We start from the raw sequence: 20,654 nt of genomic DNA on the forward strand, positions 1-20,654 counted from the left end.
GACTCGAGCAGTGGGGACTCTTTTTCTGAACAGCTGCTGCATGATAAAATATGGATATAGAAAACACAACCATGGCAACACGACATGGTTTTAGACGGTGAAACGATTCTCATTAGGAAGGCATGAAATTCTTATTAAATATAAGTATTTCTCTATTTTGTGTTATGATGTCGTCTGCTATTAAACGGATTATTAAAGACAGAATGTTTAAGGCTTTATTTAGAATTTTTTTCTTTCTTTGTTTGTGTGTTATTTCGTTATAAACTGCAATCGTTAATCTTGATCTTGAGCTCCAGGGTCTTCAATTTGATCCTAGCTTAGGGACAATAAATTAACCCTAGAGTGAGTCTGTGTTTTGGGATGGACTGTGGTTCCTTTCAGGATTGTGCTGTTCACACTCAGGATTCCCGGGACAGGCTCTGAACTATGGATGGATGGGTGTGTTGGTTGCCTAAGGAGCGTCACTAATGGTCTCCAGCAGAGGGCGCTCTACTCTCAAAACTAGGCTCTAATATTCTATTAAAAAATAAATTAGAGCATTGATAATAATAGTAATTATCATTACCATGTTGGCTTTTCTTATTATTTTTTAATCCAGTTTTATTTTTTAATAAATGTAGGTTTTATATTTTATTCAAAAACAAAAGGCCCCAAAAGATTTGAGTGAAATTATGTTTTTTTTTTAAAGAACTAATTCGTTTCTAATTAAAACTAATAATGAAAACTAATTTGGTGGAAATATTCTTTTTCTAATAAACAAACTAACAAATATTAAAATAGTAAAAAAAAAAAGTAAAAAGAATTTTGCGTTTAAATAAATCAAAAGTTTCCAGGTTTCTAAATTTTAATTATTCAGAATTTAAAATGAATCCTAGAAATTTATTTTGAATTTTTTTCCCTCCTAAGGCTGGTGATTTTTGAACGACGGCGCGCGCTTACGGTGCCATTCACAACAACCTCATACGTCAATCAAAGATCAAAGAGTTTGGCTGCTGATGACGCGTGACGGCTTTGGGCGTGTCCCAGAAAACACATGACTGCGCCTAATAACATGCTGAAATAATAATCCAGCACCTGTATGACACGCGCTGTTAGTCCAGACAGCCCCCTGTCCGTCAGTCCTACCTCGCTCTATAACCGGGAGCCAAACCGGGGGAGGTGGAGAGGGGAAATAATCACGCGCTCCGGTTACGCGAGAGATGCGCACGCCACCCTGCACGCTCACCCTCACACGTTACGCTGTTTTGCACAGAATTAACGGGTGCGCTGATTTGGTTTTGGGGGTTGAGGGTCTCGGAAGAGCGCAGGACGTAGTTTGGAGACATGAAGGACCGCATGCACGAGCTGAAGCATGTAAGTAAAACGTGACTTTTATTTATTCGGTGCTCTTTCTCAAGTTGCGCGCGAGGTCTTGAGCGCAAACGGTGTCCAAGTAGAGAAAAAACACCAGATGCTTACAATCCAATCCAACCCTAAACGAGCTGAACTGCGTTATGGAGACAATTCAGTCCCTGATGCGTGACACATGCGTGCTGGGTTTTTTTTTTTCTAGTCTGGTTTCCATGGACATAGAATATCAGGGCTTTAAATGGCAACAGAAAATAATGATAAAAAGAAATAATAATAATAATGATGATGATGATGATGATAAAATCATCGTGGAAGACACGTGGAAGAGTCCAGGTCAAAATATTTGGTTGGAAAATCTAATAGATGTTAATTGGCCTGATTTACGCGTAAAAGCGCGCAACGCGTGAAAATGTAAAAGCGTAAAGTGGCGCCGGTCTGAAGCGCGGCTCCGGTTGCGCACACTCCGTATTCCTGAACACACTCTGCGTTGTGCTTTAAACTAACTGCCTCCAGCTGAGAGGGACTGAAACAGTAAAACGGCAGATTTGTAGATATTTTGAGCGGAAAATGAATTCAGAAATGTCTCCTGGGTGATTTAGCAAATCTAAATTTCTCAGGGTGTGTGTGTGTGTGTGTGTGTGTGTGTGTGTGTGTGTGTGTGTGTGTGTGTGAGAGAGAGAGAGAGAGAGAGAGAGAGAGAGAGAGAGAGAGAGAGAGAGAGTGTGTAAAAGAGACAGAAAAAGAGAGAAAGACTAAGAGAGAGAATAAGAGTGAGAGAGAGAGAGAGAGAATGAGAGAGTAAAAGAGACAGAGAAAAAGAGAGAGAGAGAGTAAAAGAGACTGAGAGAGAGACTAAGAGAGAGTAAAAGAGAGAGAATAAGAGAGAGTAAAAGAGAGAGACTAAGAGAGAGAGACTGACTAAGAGAGAGAATAAGAGAGAAAGAGTAAGAGAGAGAGTAAAAGAGACAGAGAAAAAGAGACAGAGAAAGAGAGAGAGAGTAAAAGAGACAGAGAGAGAGAGACTAAGATAGAGAATAAGAGAGAGAGAGTAAAAGAGAGAGAATAAGAGAGAAAAAGTAAGAGAAAGAGAGAATAAGAGAGAGAGAGTAAAAGAGACAGAGAAAAAGAGAGAGAAAGAGAGAGAGAGAGTAAAAGAGAAAGAGAATAAAAGAGAGAGAGAGTAAAAGAGAGAGAAAAAGAGAGAAAGAGAGTAAGAGAGAGAGAGAAAGAGAGAGAGAGTAAAAGAGACAAAAAGAGTGAGAGAGCGAGAGAATAAGAGAGAGAGAGCCATCTAAGGTGTTTCTGGTGTAAAGCTCTAAGGCTCCTGGTTTGATCCTGAGCGCTGCTTTACTTCCAGGTTTCTTCCCATGTCCCATGTATAACTTATGAGCACATCTGCACATCGTGCACAGTTTTCCTTCCATAGGCTCAGGATCCACTGTGACATTAAACAGGATAAAGCACTTACTGAAACAGGAAGTTAGTGAGGGAGTAAAAGCTTTCAAGGTATTGAAAAAGTTGTATTAAACCACTGACATCAAGCAAAGTACAGTTCGTACCATTCCTTACATGGAGGATCGCATTTGCTGACTAACAAGTAATGGCCACCGATTAGCATCAGACACACCGCATTAATATGTAAGCAGTTTAGCACGGATCAAGTTTCAGTCCCATTGGACGCCTTGTTTATTTAGATCCTTTAGAATCGTCAGTCCGATATGGCTGCCACTGATTTGAACAGTTTCATAGTTTATAATTATAATTTCATTTTTAAATGCAGTGTGTCGATGATGGCAACGTTACACATGGCAAAGACAAACAGTGGTCAAATGTGTCGCATAGGAACGAATAAGCATTTGTTTTCTTTCTATCTCCAGACCGCCAACATCGTTTTGACTTGGATTTCATGTATAGTCACTGATAAGTCCATCTGGTCCATCCATCTGCTGTGTCTAGACAGAAACGTATTTGCATTTGGTTACATGTTTTATTGTAATGTTTCGCATTAGCCGCTTAAGCGCCGTACGTAATCACCAGACCTGCTGGAATCCTGGTCTGCTAAAATCATCCAAATACCAGGAATGCAGTGAGAAATAGTTTATTTTTCCTTCAGCATTTGAAAATCATTGACTGCTTTAACCTCGGTTTGACTGAACAAATATCACAGCCGTGTGTGGAGTTTTGTCTCGGCGATAAGGAGGCAGAAACAGGTCTGTGGCCTTTGGAAACTCAAACTCTGCTCTGCGGGAACCTGGCCATGTATTGATTTATTTATTTTTTTTAAATGACAGGGTGACTAATTTTCCCCATGGCTGTGGTTTGTTTTCATGCTATTGACTATTTCAGGCTGAACCTATTAGGTCTGTTTCTCCTCCAGACCTGGTGTGTGTGTGTGTGTGTGTGTGTGTGTGTGTGTGTGTGTGTGTGTGTGTGTGTGTGTGTGTGTGTGTGTGTGTGTGTGTGTGTGTGCGTGTATATGTGTGTGTGTCTGGTTTGGTGGGTGTGTGGTAGGTGGTAATGTGTAGGCTGCTAGAATCAAAGTGACTTTTCAAATACCACAGCTTATTGTGTGTGTGTGTGTGTGTGTGTGTGTGTGTGTGTGTGTGTGTGTGTGTGTGTGTGTGTGTGGGCAGGCTTTATATTTTAGTGGGGACCAAATTTCCCAATAAGTATAGGAATATCTGACAGTTATGAACTTCTGGGGACATTTAACAGGTCTAATTCTTTTCCAAAAAGGTTTCAGAATAGATGTTTATGGTTAATTAGCTGTAATTGGCTTAGTGGTTAGAACGTTCACCTCACACCTCCACGGTCGGGGGGTTGGATTCCTGCTTCCGCCTTGTGTGTGTGTGTGGAGTTTGCATGTTCTCCCTGTGCCTCGGGGGTTTCCTCCGGGTACTCCGGTTTCCTCCCTTGGTCCAAAGACATGCATGGTAGGTTGATTGGCATCTCTGGAAAATTGTCCGTAGTGTGTGAGTGTGTGAGTGAATGAGAGTGTGTGTGTGCCCTGCGATGGGTTGCCACTCCGTCCAGGGTGTATCCTGCCTCGATGCCCGATGACGCCTGAGATAGGCACAGGCTCCCCGTGACCCGAGGTAGTTCGGATAAGCGGTAGAAGATGAATGAATGACTGAATAATTCAGTGGAAGGTCCTTACAAGTATAGAAAGACAATGTGTGTGTGTGTGTGTGTGTGTGTGTGTGTGTGTTTACGGGTCACAGAAACACCGAATGACCCTGAGTCACAGAGGGGAACGCAAATTGTTAACGAGGGACTGTGAGCTGTAAATAATGAGACGAGGGAGTGATTTGACGGTGACTTGCTGTGTTAATCATGCCCAGGGGATCGATTCACCCCTCCCCCTTCATTTACAGGTTTAACACAAGTCACCTACGATATGAAACAAAACGCTCAGGCTAAATTGTGTTATGTTTGAAAACGTAAAGACGCTAGTAGTTGCAGCAGCTACTCGAATGTTGCTTAGTCACTGCTTTTTACATTCCATGTTAAATCCTTGGACTATGACGATGAATTCTGTCATGACCAGCATTGTCTTGAGTCACCAGTCCTACATAAAACACTTTAAGGGTAGTTTCAGTTTTTAGACGTCATGCCTTTGAACCTTTGGCTTAAAAATCGGGTTTAAACGGTATGTCACACAAATCCGGAAACACTTCAGGAGCTTTAAAGTCGTCATCTGATGGGTTGAATTCTACAGGATTTCCATTTTGGAAACAAAGGGATGAAGGGACGCTTTACTTCCCTCGTGGAAGAAGGAAGCCGTCGTGTTTACAACAGTGACAATGTGAGGATCAGATAAACGCTGGCTTAGTGGTTAGCACGTTCGCCTCACACCTCCAGGGTTGGGGATCGATTCCCACCTCCACCTTGTGTGTGTAGAGTTTGCATGTTCTCCCCGTGCCTCGGGGGTTTCCTCCGGGTACTCCGGTTTCCTCCCCCGGTCCAAAGACATGCATGGTAGGTTGATTGGTATCTCTGGAAAATTGCGTGTTTGTCTCCTGCGATGGGTTGGCACTCTGTCCAGGGTGTATCCTGCCTCGATGCCCAAAGACGCCTGAGATAGGCACAGGCTCCCCGTGACCTGAGATAGTTTGGATAAAGCGGTAGAAAATGAATGAATGAATGAAGTTCACAGTAGTTTTTGGAAACGAAAACACACCCGGCTTGTTTTTGTCGGGACTTCGGCTTTACGTTTTCATGCCCCTAAGTATGAATAATATGAACTACGATCGGTTGCTTCATGTCAGGCAGATGCCGTCTTGGGCGGCCCTTGACCGATCAAAGACACTGCGGTGTCCACGCCCTCTGCTGTCAGTCTGAAGGTATAGCTAAACGAGACACTGTCACTGCATCAGCTATTTAGGATACAATGGCTGGAAAAAGAACTCTCTGTCTCTGAGCTCAAAGCTCTCTCTTTGTTGATGGACATGAGCTGCTTTTGGAATAATCATGGAAAAATGTGATAGTAATTTTTTAGGTAAAAAAATGAATAGTTCTGCAAGCCTTAGTACAAAGAATCAGAGATATTTGTGTGTTAGAGAGAGAGAGAGAGAGAGAGAGAGAGAGAGAGAGAGAGAGAGAGAGGGACAGAGGGGCTAATATTTGTTTTAGGCACATATGGAGGCTCTCTTTCCAAATATAGCCCTGGCTATGGAACCTATTTAGCAGACGTGTGGAACATCTGTCTCTGGCCACTGTCAGTTCTATTTATTCATTAGGTTCTGCTTCATTGCTGTCAGCTGGCATCAGTGGCTGCAGCAGAAAAGCGCCGCAGGTCATGCTGGGAGTAACGGCCTCCTGACAGGTGCCGTGAATCTTAACACCGTCGCTGTTTATGGATGCTGTACCTAAACCTAACCAGATTTTAACACCAGCGAGATCTCAAATAGTGCATCCACTTTCTGTACATACACTGATTGGCCATGGGTCATTGGGAATGCTGGTGATCACTGATTGGCCATGGGTCATTGGGAATACTGGTGAACCCTGATTGGCCATGGGTCATTGGGAATACTGGTGAACCCTGATTGGCCATGGGTCATTGGGAATACTGGTGATCACTGATTGGCCATGGGTCATTGGGAATACTGGTGATCACTGATTGGCCATGGGTCATTGGGAATACTGGTGATCACTGATTGGCCATGGGTCATTGGGAATGCTGGTGATCACTGATTGGCCATGGGTCATTGGGAATACTGGTGAACCCTGATTGGCCATGGGTCATTGGGAATGCTGGTGATCACTGATTGGCCATGGGTCATTGGGAATACTGGTGAACCCTGATTGGCCATGGGTCATTGGGAATGCTGGTGATCACTGATTGGCCATGGGTCATTGGGAATACTGGTGATCACTGATTGGCCATGGGTCATTGGGAATACTGGTGAACCCTGATTGGCCATGGGTCATTGGGAATACTGGTGATCACTGATTGGCCATGGGTCATTGGGAATACTGGTGAACCCTGATTGGCCATGGGTCATTGGGAATACTGGTGAACCCTGATTGGCCATGGGTCATTTGGGAATACTGGTGAACCCTGATTGGCCATGGGTCATTGGGAATACTGGTGATCCCTGATTGGCCATGGGTCACTGGGAATACTGGTGAACCCTGATTGGCCATGGGTCATTGGGAATACTGGTGAACCCTGATTGGCCATGGGTCATTGGAAATACTGGTGATCACTGATTGGCCATGGGTCATTGAGAATACTGGTGATCACTGATTGGCCATGGGTCATTGGAAATACTGGTGATCACTGATTGGCCATGGGTCATTGAGAATACTGGTGAACCCTGATTGGCCATGGGTCATTGGGAATACTGGTGAACCCTGATTGGCCATGGGTCATTGGGAATACTGGTGATCACTGATTGGCTATGGGTCATTGGGAATACTGGTGATCACTGATTGGCCATGGGTCATTGGGAATACTGGTTATCACTGATTGGCCATGGGTCATTGGGAATACTGGTGATCACTGGTGATTGGTTTTTGGAGCATGGTAGTGATCATTGATTGTTTTTTATGACCAGTTCTTGGAAATGATAGTGATTAGTAATTTTTTGTTAAGGAATAATAATCAGAGATGTTTAGGGAACAATTGCTTTTGGAAAAACATTTTGGTCAGTGCTTGGTTACTGGGGAAAATGGTGATCAGTAACAGGTTATTGGGGAAAATGGTGATCAGTGATTGCTCAATGGGATAAATGGTTATAAGCGATTGGTTGTTGGGAACGATGGTGATCAGTGATTGGTTGTTGGGAACCATGGTGATCAGTGATTAGTCCTAGGAATCCAGGGTGACCATTGATAAGTTACTAAAAAAAGGTGATCAGTTATGGGTTATTGTTGCTATGGAGATCAAGTGATTGGTTGTTGAAAAACAATGGTACTCAGTGATTGGATTTTGAGAAACTGTGGTGTTCAGCGACTGGTTGTCGAAAACAACAGACATCTGCAGTCATAATTCTCCTTAAAGATAATTAATCAGTGCACTGATGTGATTTCTACATGAATGACTTTCTTGCTTTAAAGGAGCCCGCGTCTGAGGTGAAATCCTTTGCAGCATTCATGGCTAAACCCTAGCGCATGGTGTGAGGTGTAGTGTTTTACACCATTGTAACACACCCACACACTCCTTTTCAATAAGCTTGGCTGTTTGATTTATTTTTTTCTACAGATGCTCGTCTGTGTGAAGTCGAAGCCCTTCATTTGCAGCCACCTGATGCTGTCTGGCCTTCTGGGCTTGAGCAGGTCTCTCACAGCGAGCAGCGATACACTTTTACACTAATGCATGCAATTAGGTGACTCATGTCTTACTAAACCTGGTGGTATTGTTCCCCGTGCTTTAGTTTTGAAGGCCTGCGTTATTTAACATCATGAATCATAATCCGATGGCCGGGGAAATCAAATTTCACAAAATGAGCCTTAAATTGATTTGATTGTGGCTCAAATAGTTCCTTCTTGAGGTTTTTCAAGAATGTTTTCAGGTAGTAACTTTCCTATTTTCCAAGTATAGAAATGTTCTCAGTATAAGAAGAATAGAATAAAAGTCATTATTTTGTCAAATATACATTACAGCACAGTGAAATTTTTTCTTTACATATCCCAATTTAGGGGGGCACGGTGGCTTAGCGGTTAGCACGTTCGCCTCACACCTCCGGGGTTGGGGGTTCGATTCCCACCTCCACCTTGTGTGTGTGGATGTTCGCATGTTCTCCCCGTGCCTCGGGGGTTTCCTCCGGGTACTCCGGTTTCCTCCCCCGGTCCAAAGACATGCATGGTAGGTTGATTGGCATCTCTGGAAAATTGTCCGTAGTGTGTGAGTGAATGAGAGTGTTTGTGTGACCTGCGATGGGTTGGCACACCGTCCAGGGTGTATCCTGCCTCGATGCCCGATGATGCCTGAGATAGGCAAAGGCTCCCCGTGACCCGAGAAGTTTGGATAAGCGGTAGAAAATGTATGAATGAATGAAGGATATCCCAACTTTGGTTTTGTTCGGTTCAGAGCACAGGGTCGGACATGATACAGCACCCTTGAAGCAGAGAGGGTTAAGGGCCTTGCTCAGGGGCCCAACAGTGGCAGCTTGCTAATGCTGGGTCTTGAACCCTGATCTGCCGATCAACAAGCCAGAGCCTTAACCACTTCAGGTTGTGGGATATGGTATCCTAGTAGTTAAGGTGTTGAACTAATGATTGGAAGGCTGTTAGTTTGAATCCCAGGTCCACCAATCTGCCCCTAATGGGCCCCTGAGCAAGGCCCTTAACCCTCAGATAAAAATATAAGTTGCTCTGGATAAGAGTGTGAGGACAAACACTTCAACAAAGAAATTTGCGATTGCATAAGTATTTACTCCCATTGATGTACTGTAAACTCGATGCGTGGAGCATCCACTACAACGACCAGAGGCAAATAGCTACACAGTGGTAACTTTTGTTTGTTTTTTTTTACATTCTGATGTACAGTACAGACCAAAAGTTTGACACACCTTCCAAAAGTTTGCACACACCACCTTTTCAACAGGACAATGACCCCAAACACACATCCAGGCTGTGTAAGGGCTATTTGACCATGAAAGAGAGTGATGGGGTGCTGCACCAGATGACCCGGCCTCCACAGTCACCGGACCTGAACCCGATCGAGATGGTTTGGGGTGAGCTGGACCTCAGAGTGAAGGCAAAAGGGTCAACAAGTGCTAAGCATCTCTGGGAACTCCTTCAAGACTGTCGGAAGACCATTTCAGGTGACGACCTCTTGAAGCTCATCAAGAGAATGCCAAGAGTGTGCAAAGCAGTAATCAGAGCAAAAGGTGGCGACTTTGAAGAACCTAGAATATGACATATTTTCAGTCGTTTCACACTTTTTTGTTATGTACGTATATAATTCCACACGTGTTCATTCATAGTTTTGATGCCTTCAGTGTGAATCTACAATTTTCATAGTCATGAAAATAAAGAAAACCCTTTGAATGAGAAGGGGTGTCCAAATTTTTGGTCTGTACTGTATAATCGCATTACGTCCATTTTAGTTCTAACTGTTCTACAAACTGGTGAAAAGTTAAAGTAGCTGAACACTTAAACAAGGCATTGTATTTATTACACCAGTTTAGTCATGAAATACATCAATAAAACGTTTTTTCTTCTGCCGCGTTTCATACCAAAACATTGTTCTAAGCCGAAAAGACTGGGTTTTATTGACCATTCGTTGCTCATTAACCCAAGGGTAACATTTTGACTCACAAACTAGGCAGTAGGACCTGTCTGTCTGTCCTGCCTCTGATAACCAGATTGGTGATTATCCTCAAGATGCTGCATTGGGAGCCTCATAAAGAGTTCTTTTTGTTTCTGCCAAATAGAAAATTGCAGGAGAGATCCACATTTGTGCCGTAAAACTCCACAGACCAGATGGAGATGGATAAAAAAATAAAAAAACTGCCTTTGCTTGGATTCATTATTCAGTGTACTCAAGATTTGAGCTTTGGTCAAACCTGCATTTGAAGGGTCACTGTTTTAGATTTGACTATTTTAATAGGTCTTGAGATTATTACTGGTTTAAAAAAGATCCTTAAAATGTCCTCTAACAGACTGACGGATAACATTTTTTCGGTGTTAGGTTAAATATTCGAGATAAATAATCAAGTTATATAACAGTAAACGTGATTGTGTCGAAAACAAGGCTGAACAGAAAGATAAACGTTCTTCAGACAATCTTTCAAGTGAGATTGGATGGAGTGCCAAACCATCACAGGGCACACACACACACACACTCATTCACTCACACACGACGGACAATTTTCCAGAGATGCCAATCAACCTACCATGCATGTCTTTGGACCGGGGGAGGAAACCGGAGTACCCGGAGGAAACCCCCGAGGCACGGGGAGAACATGCAAACTCCACACACACAAGGTGGAGGCGGGAATCGAACCCCCAACCCTGGAGGTGTGAGGCGAACGTGCTAACCACTAAGCCACCGTGCGCCCCCCTGCAATGAAAACAGATTTTACAAATTTTTAAAGCCTGTAGTTCAATGCTGAACTGGACACAACAAAACAGGTGCAAATATAGTTTGCTGTCCAATTTTTATGCACTGGGAGTTAAAAAGTGTTAAAACATTCCATCCAAATGGACTATGTGAAAAGATCCTATAACACTAACCAGGTAGAAATGCTGATTCGTTTCATAGGTCTTCAGAAACCTGTGCAGTATTCGAGAGAGTCATGCGAGGCCAGACGTCGGGGTGTGATACGGAGGGTGTCGGTTTCACTACCGCCTGTACGAGAGACTCTACAAGCCGGAGTGTTGATTGATGAAGATGCAAATGCCACAGTCGGCGGTCTTTCCCTTTTTTTTTCACAAGACAACAAGAGCGTCAGCGTGGCGTAATCGGATTTGTGTCGCCACACACACTTTGGGGCCGGTTTGCAAAACGCTACATATTAAACCCAGAGGAGAGAGAGGAATAAAAGGTGACAGCGCATCACTCTCTTCTTGCCTGCTATCTGTCATTACAGGCCACTGCAGGCTTAATGACATTTTCCTCTCAGACTGAGCCAGAGTTGCTCCAGCAGGGAAAATAATTCCCTGTTTCCCTGGGCAACTAGATTACATGAGCAAAGTGAGCTAGCTGAGTGTGGAAGGGCATGTGTGGTGTTACGCTTTCACCTGGATATGTACCGATATTAGATTTTATTCTAACAACCGCTCGAAATGTTCAGCTCAGTTACGGTCAACACTTCTGTTGCACTTCCAGTGCGATTTGTAAACTCTGCCGTCTGATAAACACAACGATCGGATTAACTTAACTGAGCAGGTTACGCGCAATTAAATAAAAAAATCCACGAATTAAACAGCTTTCTCAGACCATGACTACCAAATGGACCATAAGGACAGTGATGAAATCATAGCTCTTTATACCAGTGTCTAAAAAAATAATAATGATTTGTACCTGTTTCATTGTATTTATGTTCAGTATCAAATGTCAAATATGGCATGTCTCATTCCACAGTGGTGGTTAAAGGTGCGGTCTCCGATTTTTGAAAGCCAATGTTGACATCACCAAAAATCACCAAAACAAACACGCCCCTAACCCAAATGGGTCCCACCCCTGTATCGATAGCTCCGCCCACACATACATACATACGTAACCCAGGCGACTAACGGAAAGAAACGTGTCTTTATCATAGCTGAAGGGAAGAACAATACGATTGTAGATAAACAAACAAGCAAAATGACACACAAGCATAATGATGTAAAGGACAAAGGCATATATTAGTTCTGTGTAACAAAGCAAAACCAACGTTACTCACCTATCGAGAAGGAAAAAGGCGCCTCGGCGTCTTAAGTAAAGTCGGCCACATATTCACAGGTCGGAGTTTCCCGAGTCGATAACTCCTGAGCTAAACGCTGTTACTACACAAAACGCGGTTGTAGCTGCCTCTCTACATCACTACGATAGAAAAGAGGTGTTATTTGTGTAGTAACAGCGTTTAGCTCAGGAGTTATTGACTCGGGAAACTCCAACCTGTGAATATGTGGCCAACTTCCTGCTCCTTCAGTTCTCTCCAGCGCTGGAAAGCTGATCCTATATTAACACGTCCTACTTCTTGCCTTATCGTAAGTCTTTCTTCTCTTTATTTCTTTGTTTTTATCCTCCATGTCGATGTTAAAACCGCTTTCTGCTAACATCACACACGCACACTGAACACTCTCTCCGCCCATACTGACAAGCCCCGCCCCTTTCTGCTCATTGGCTACACGTTTGTTTTAATTTTTGTTTTGATTTTTGTTTATTATTCGGCCCGACTCGGTTTTCTGAAGCATTTCGAGTCTCTGGCTTTAATATGAAGCTCGTATGAACGTAGAGTATTTCTGTTTTTACACAGACTCTGAAGCGTTCAGTTTATAACGTATTATGATTGTCTCAAATGGGATGTATGCTCAGTTTACAAGATAGTCAGTGTATTTAAATAAAACACACACACACAATACTGAATTTTATAACCAATAAAATAGTAAGTAAATAATAAGTCAGATTAAGACAGCATAGAAACGTTAGCATCTAATTGGTTATTACACAAGTAATAACACCGTAAAGACTAAGGGGATAAACTGGCAACGTAGCCTACATGAAAAGACTGAAAATAACGTAGGATGTGAATGAAGGAAAAAATAACAAGTGTAGCAGTAAGCAGGAGGCAGCCACAGGTAACTCGGTCCATGTTGTGTGGGCCGTCTGCTGTAATGAGACTCGGATTGAGCTCAAGCCTCCTCCCTATTGTCTGCTGGTGAGAGAGAGAGAGAGTGTGTGTAAGAGAGAGAGAGAGAGAGAGAGAGAGAGAGAGAGAGAGAGGTGGCCAGAGAGAAAGCAAGCCAAACTGAGAAGCATGAAAAGAAGGGCGGAGAGAGATGACAAAGGACAAGAGAAGAACGTAGGTGGATGGAAGAGAGCAGATGGGGAGGAGAGGACCAGAGAAGCATTCAGCCTCGTATTCCCTCTCTCTTTCTATCTGTTGTGCTCTTATTGAAGATTTTTTTTGTTGTTGCTATATTTCATCATTAATTCCATAAGGCACTCAAGTGAACATGGAGTGATCACTTCCCAACTTTTACATCAGGAAGGTCGTGGAGCTTGCGGTGATGTTATACGACATTAAAAGAGCATTACACGTTGCACATATCTGTTCTCTGAACTGATCCCAACCTCTAAAGTTGGGATATTTGAAGAAAGAATTTAGCTATGCTGTAATGTATATGTTCATTCATTCATTCATTCATTCATTCATTCATTCATTTTCTACCGCTTATCCGAACTACCTCGGGTCACGGGGAGCCTGTGTCTATCTCAGGCAGGATACACCCTGGACAGAGTGCCAACCCATCGCAGGGCACACACACACTCTCATTCACACACACACACACACACTCACACACTACGGACAATTTTCCAGAGATGCCAATCAACATAGGGACATAGGGAATGCCAATCAACATAGGTGTACATAGGGAATGTTTACACGGATCTCGGTTAGCCTACAAAAATGTAAAATCAAGCTAAGTATCACCACCGGGCCATTAAGCTTCCATCTTTATGCAGGTGGCACTGAAACAATGACTTCACCTGTCATGGTGTATGTTTTGTGTAGCTCTTAAATTTCCTCTGGGTTCAAGAAAGTAGGAAGGAATTGACAATAGTATCTGAAATATGAACTAAATGTGAACCTGCTGTGGTAAAAAAAACTCCCAAGGGATAAAAACGACCTCTTTACCAGCTCCGTCGATACTTTCTTGCCATTACAATGATTTGGTGAGTATATTTTCCCAGATTAAGTGTTCTTTTTTAAATTATAGTCATTGTTGGTTTCGAGGAATACTCTGTTCCCTTGTGTCTACTCTCAGACCCCTTTTCCACCGAGGCAGTTCGAGTGCTGGTTCGGAGCCTAATTTAGAACCAGTTCTTTCTGTTTCGACCGCCAAAGCACCGGCTCAGAACCAGGAAAAGTGGTTCTTAAGTAGCACCAAAACGTCGCTGGTCTAGACTTAAGAACCGCTTGAGTCAGGAGCTGTGGGCGGGGCTACTGTTAGCGCATTTGATAATGTACCTTAAGTATACTAATGTTTAATACACTTTTACTTTACCGCGATATGATACATTATCAGCACACATGATAGTAGGTAGCTACATGCTAAGGCTAAATTTTTTTCTGTGTTAAACGATAAAATAACGTTATGTACTTTATCGATTACAACCTCCGTTTATACAGATTACACGGAGCCGCACGTACACGTTTTATTCACCGCGTTTGGATGCTAATGTAGGTTCACAAAGCCATGAGCATTAACAGTGAAGCAACATCCGCCATTGTTGTTGTGTCGCTATGATGGCTCTCTAGCCGGTGGAAAGGCAAACCGGTTCTTAGAAGGTTCACCAGTGGAACCAACTTTGAACCAGCACCCGGTTCTTTCCGGTGGAAAAGAGGCATCAGTTGATTTGAAATACTTTTTTCCGTCGTACAGACTTCTTTTTCTATAATCGATTCATCGAGTAGGATTCAGAGTCGTGGAAGGTATACAGAGGTCATGGAGTTTCTGCTGGACGTGACTGTCTGACCTTGCTTCGTGCTTGGATCATAAACCGCCCATAAGGTTTTCTTTTCCCAATGCTTCACCTTTATGTTGCATTTGTTTATTTTTTCCCAGGACCTTTTCATTATCTAATCTGCTCTGGAGAGAGATTTGTAGTTGAACCGAGACCCTTTTGTTGGACCTGGCTGTTTGACCTTGCTCCAAGTGAGAAAGAGGTTTCTAGTGGGCAAAAATTGATGAGTGAGTCATGTTTCTGATTGGCTCCTGATAGAGAGTTGCTTTTCCCCGGGCTGCTGTATATATACAAGAGGCAAGAAGTATGAAGTCTGTCTCTGAGCTGCTATTCGACACATCCTAAATAAGGAGAGGAAGCAAATGATGCTGTTGAATGAGTCTAATAAGGAGCAAAACTGTATTATTAGAAGAGGTATACCTCAAGGCTGTACTATAGGTAACAAACACATGTTAGAAACTGGCTATTCAAACAACATTCGTTTGAGCTTCCATTATTTCTCTCGTGGTCTGTACTAGACTGAGATGATGCAGTGTCATTGTTTTGCAGGATTGTAATTAAATATAATTAGAAACCATTAACTCAGTATACTGTAGCTGTGCTGAAAGGGCATATTGAAAACAGATCCATGAGAGACTTATACTGAAAAACATGAGGATTATCATTGATAACTCTGTAATTTGTCTTCATTGCCGTTCTCATCTAAGCATGTTTACTCATGGCTAAGATATAATTGAGTTTTGTAACGTAATACAGCATGTTCGTTTGGTGGATGTAAGAAAAACAGACACCATTTCAGATTTTAATTTGTCTCCAAAATGGGTAACTTCTAGGACACAAAAGGAGTTCTACATACATGAACTAACATTTTTTTATTAGTAATGCTATGGTCAAGGTTGACGTTCCCAATCAGACGTCCCTATTATATGCATATATAATATTTCCAGTAGCGTATATCTGTTTTATATATCTGGCTTATATATCTATTGTTTTAATATCTAGCTAATAGATGATATCGACTATTTGTCTTTACTTCATTAAGGTTCGTTTGTCTCAGGTAGCATTGTGAAGTCTATCTGTCTGCAAATGACATTTTAGTAATTTCAGTATCAGTATTTTTCCATAGTAATTTACTCTCACTCAGTCTCATTCATTTTCTACCGCTTATCCGAACTACTCGGGTCATGGGGAGCCTGTGCCTATCTCAGGCGTCATCAGGCATCGAGGCAGGATACACCCTGGACGGAGTGCCAACCCATCGCAGGGCACAAACACACTCACACACTACGGACAATTTTCCAGAGATGCCAATCAACCTACCATGCATGTATTTGGACTGGGGGAGGAAACCGGAGTACCCGGAGGAAACCCCCTAGGCACGGGGAGAACATGCAAACTCTACACACACAAGGCGGAGGCGGGAATCGAACCCCCAACCCTGGAGGTGTGAGGCGAACATAAATTTTACCATGTTATGCCCTAAAATTGAACTTAGGTGAACAGAAGTGAATTTATGTGAAAAGGAAACAGAAAACCAATGTGTGTCATAAATTATACAAATATATCATGCTATTATTAACCTTTGACGTTTGTCCGATTTTTCAAAGCGAGTTCGAAACTCAAATCATAATACCTATTATTCTGGACCGTATTATTTGTACAAGTGAAATATCCAGGGAACGGAATTAGATGCTCTGAAAAACAACACAGAAAAAACCAGCATTCCTATCAGGTTTTGTGCTCGTTGCTCTCACAGGGTCTTGATTGAATAACAGGCTGCTAATAACTTGACCTGCTGTGCTAATCAATGCAGAGAATGATTGTAGTGACTCACGATCCATGACTTTTCATGAATAGAGCTTAACCGCCGCTCATTTACGGTATGTGTTCTTCTATGTGAAGCACAAATGAGAACTTTAGAACCAAAATGAAGTAGGGATTTGTGTGGTGAAGGGAGTTACGGACATTTTAAGATTAGAGATTTAAACAGAAATATTATTAAGGGTGGGAAGGTTGAGTCACGTCAACTGGACCTCTTTCTTATTAGGTCCACCTTCCAGATAACCTCAACTGGAGGAATGGGCTATCATGAAATGGTCCCAGACTGCTATCATCTCCAGAGCCAGTAACATTTATAAGAGGAGAACGAGGTTCCATAATTAAACAAATAATCACAATAGACCAATAACAAACGATATCTAAGGGTCCCTGTTTCAGACGCCACTTCTGTGACGGTATTTGGTCTTAAAAGGTTGAGTTCAGGCGCCAGGGGAAAAATCACCATAATTATTAAATTAAATTCATCATAAGGGGGCACGGTGGCTTAGTGGTTAGCATGTTCGCCTCACACCTACAGGGTTGGGGGGTCGATTCCCGCCTCCACCTTGTGTGTGTGGAGTTTGCATGTTCTCCCCGTGCCTCGGGGGTTTCCTCCGGGTACTCCGGTTTCCTCCCCCGGTCCAAAGACATGCATGGTAGGTTGATTGGCATCTCTGGAAAATTGTCCGTAGTGTGTGAGTGTGTCAGTGAATGAGAGTGTGTGTGTGTGTGTGTGTGTGTGTGTGTGTGTGCCCTGTGATGGGTTGGAACTCCGTCCTGGGTGTATCCTGCCTCGATGCCCGATGATGCCTGAGATGTTCTCCCCGTGACACGAGAAGTTCGGATAAGCGGTAGAAAATGAATGAATGAATGAATGAATCATCAGAGACACTACACATAGGAATTACTTTTTATTTTATTTTATTTTTTTTTTAAAAATGGAAGAAAGTCGATCTCAAACTTTTCTGTTCGCGTTCAATTCCAATCATATTTCATTACAATTCAGTACATCATCTTCAACTCAAAAAAAAGAAAGAAAGAAAGAAGAAAAACAGAGCGAATAAATCAATCAATCAATCAATCAATCAATCAATCAATCAATCAATCAATCAATCACAACTAATTTCAAACCCAGAAACATTTACCTTTTTGTTACCACACAACAATAAACGAGTGACGACAAATAATTAAATAATACAGATAATTAAATGCAATACAATAAAAAATCTTATGCAGGAACAAAAAAAATGATTCAAAAGGCAATAGGGCAGCTGCATAAGAGGGAAAACAGGCATAAGGAAAAAAAAACATCTGGATCCAAAGTTCAACAAAAGAAGAAAAACATAAATTTACGAGCGACAAAATGAACACCAAAAGAAAAACTGACATAAAAAATTAAAGGATCTTCACAGACTTAATCGCGGACGATCGCTTCAGTTATAAAGCCATTTGGACTGTCCGAAGTGTTCTATAATTGTAGTACATATTATTATAAATATTATAATAAATCTCTTCCACTTTACTCAACTATTTAATAGTGACTTGTTTGATCTTTTTGACTACAGAAAACTTTTAACTCAAAATCTTGAAAAAGCATTCCGTTTTCTTCTTCAAATCTCTGGAACATAATGTATCATATGCCCCTTTTCCACCGAGGCAGTTTGAGTGCAGGTTTGGAGCCTAATTTAGAACCAGTTCTTTCTGTTTCGACCGCCAAAGCACTGGCTCCGAACCAGGAAAAGTGGTTCTTAAGTAGCACCAAAACGTTGCTGGTCTAGACTTAAGAACCGCTTGCATCAGGAGCTGTGGGCGGGGCTACTGTTAGCGCATTTGATAATGTACCTTAAGTATACTAATGTTTAATACACTTTTACTTTACCGAGATATGATACATTATCAGTACACATGATAGTAGGTAGCTACATGCTAAGGCTAAATTATTTTCTGTGTTAGCGATAAAATAACGTTATGTACTTTATCGATTACGACCTCCCTTTATACAGATTACACGGAGCTGCACGTACACGTTTTATTCACCGCGTTTGGATGCCGATGTAGGTTCGCAAAGCCATGAGCATTAACAGTAAAGCAACATCCGCCATTATTGTGTTTGTGTTTGTCGCTGCTACGCTAACGTCGCTGGGACACGTGACACGTATACAGTGACGTCACACTCGGCGCTGTGATGCTCTCTAGCCGGTGGAAAGGCAAACCGGTTCTTAGAAGGTTCGCCAGTGGAACCAACTTTGAACCAGCACTAGCGCTAGCTCTGAACCAGCACCCGGTTCTTTCCGGTGGAAAAGAGGCAATAGAGTAGAAACTGTTTTGTACATTAGGTCTTTTATTGTCAGCTGATATGGTGCAAAAAATTATGAATCTGGCAACCGCTTTATTAATTGTCATGTTCAGTGATCCTCCTTCATTGCAAATGTTCACGGAACAATGGGGCAGCATTGATCTTGTCCCCATGGGCCTCTAGTGGCGCTTGTTGTAGTTCCGATTCTGACCACTAGGTGCCAAAACGAACAAAAGTTAACGGGACTGCGAGTTTCAAGCCTCTTTCCCTAAGTCTCATGAAGCTTGATGTAATGCATTTCATAACTGGAGTTGCCTAAAAATAAACTGGCTATAAATAGCATGACTAATTAATCTGTAGAGAAATAAATCCCGCACCGTAAAGTCATGACTCGTGTTAAAAGATCCCGAGAAGCTCGTTTAGATTGACATTAAGAGCTAATGTTAATTGGATGTTCTTTGTCTCTCAGGGTAAGGACACTGAAGAAGAGGAGGAGGTGGCAGTGGGCATGGAGAAAGGCTTCATGGATGAGTTCTTTGAACAGGTACATCTTCAAGATTTAGAATGATTTCTTATCTGCACTACATCGATCTGGTTCCTGGAATTTAAAATCAGACGATCCTCAAAGTCATCAGAGAAACACACACACACACACACACACACACACACACACACACACACACACACACACACACAGGTTATATCTTTCAGCGTCTGATTAGAAAGATCGGACGGCCCTGCCTGCTTTCATCCGCACCGAAGCTTAAAATCCCGCCTGGGATTTCCTTGTGAAGAAGATTCTTCACTTTTCAACAGTGGGTTTAAAGAGATTTGTGTTGGAATTTTTAAAAGGGAAACGAGTCAGAAGCTGCGATCTCCATTCAGAATCGAGTTTATTCTGTTCCTGAAAATCATCAGTGGGCTGAATTTCATATTCAGACCATTTGAAAGGATAATACAGGTACACGAGGCACCCTGGCGTTTTCATCTGCTTCTCTGGTTTGCATTTGAAGACATTTACAATTGCTTGTATTCATTCTCCCAGGCTTTTATATCCAGAGATAACTAAGGGGCTTTTTTACACCTGGTCACTTCATGCGTTTTCTGTGATCAGATAGCTATCCGATGGTAAAAAGACCGGGTCTAAATGCCCTCCGAAACGTTTTGGAGACGGATATAAATCCGATGGTACTAACCCCTTCAGGAGGTGGTCTGGGACACGTTTCAGATGAAACCGGACAGGTGTAAATGAATGTGCTTGTTCAAGCCACATACATTAGCGCTATACTCCTCCCAAACGGAAGTACGTCACTCGCAGGTGACTCACGAGTCGTGAATCGCGCCAGAAACGATCTTTCACCCAGGCGTCTCGTCGGGTCTTAAAACACGCTGCTGCCGACAGTGACAATGCAGCAAACAGTAAATGCTGTTTTTTGTAGCAACCGTGTTCCATTTCAATTACCCGGAAATGAGGTAAAATATATTAGCATTTTGGGCGGGAGTAAAAAGATCGGTTCGATCTCCGATTCGCCGAGACGCTTTTATGTGGCCTGATGTAAACGG

General features: G+C 42.4%; 2 protein-coding genes across 5 annotated transcripts in view; both read left to right on the forward strand.

The window, feature by feature from the left end:
• Window positions 1–218, forward strand: part of bud23 (BUD23 rRNA methyltransferase and ribosome maturation factor) — a 9,405-nt gene extending 9,187 nt beyond the window's left edge. Inside the window, exon 12 of the mRNA XM_027142746.2 lies at window positions 1–218. This exon is cut by the window's left edge and continues 146 nt beyond it. The gene's annotated coding sequence lies outside the window, so the exon portion shown is untranslated.
• Window positions 219–1,031: 813 nt separating this feature from the next.
• LOC113640316 (syntaxin 1A (brain)) overlaps window positions 1,032–20,654 on the forward strand; it is a 119,294-nt gene continuing 99,671 nt past the window's right edge. For 2 of the 4 annotated variants that reach the window (XM_047806398.1, XM_047806397.1), the window contains exons 1-2: window positions 1,032–1,353; window positions 19,561–19,635. In XM_047806398.1, the coding sequence (XP_047662354.1) occupies window positions 1,324–1,353; window positions 19,561–19,635 (105 nt within the window). In that variant the 5' untranslated portion in view covers window positions 1,032–1,323. The remainder of the gene's footprint in view (window positions 1,354–19,560; window positions 19,636–20,654) is intronic. The other 2 variants (XM_047806399.1, XM_047806396.1) reach the window with 2 other exon arrangements.

This window comes from Tachysurus fulvidraco, chromosome 22 (assembly GCF_022655615.1).
Source record: "Tachysurus fulvidraco isolate hzauxx_2018 chromosome 22, HZAU_PFXX_2.0, whole genome shotgun sequence".
Classification (NCBI taxonomy): Eukaryota; Metazoa; Chordata; class Actinopteri; order Siluriformes; family Bagridae; genus Tachysurus; species Tachysurus fulvidraco.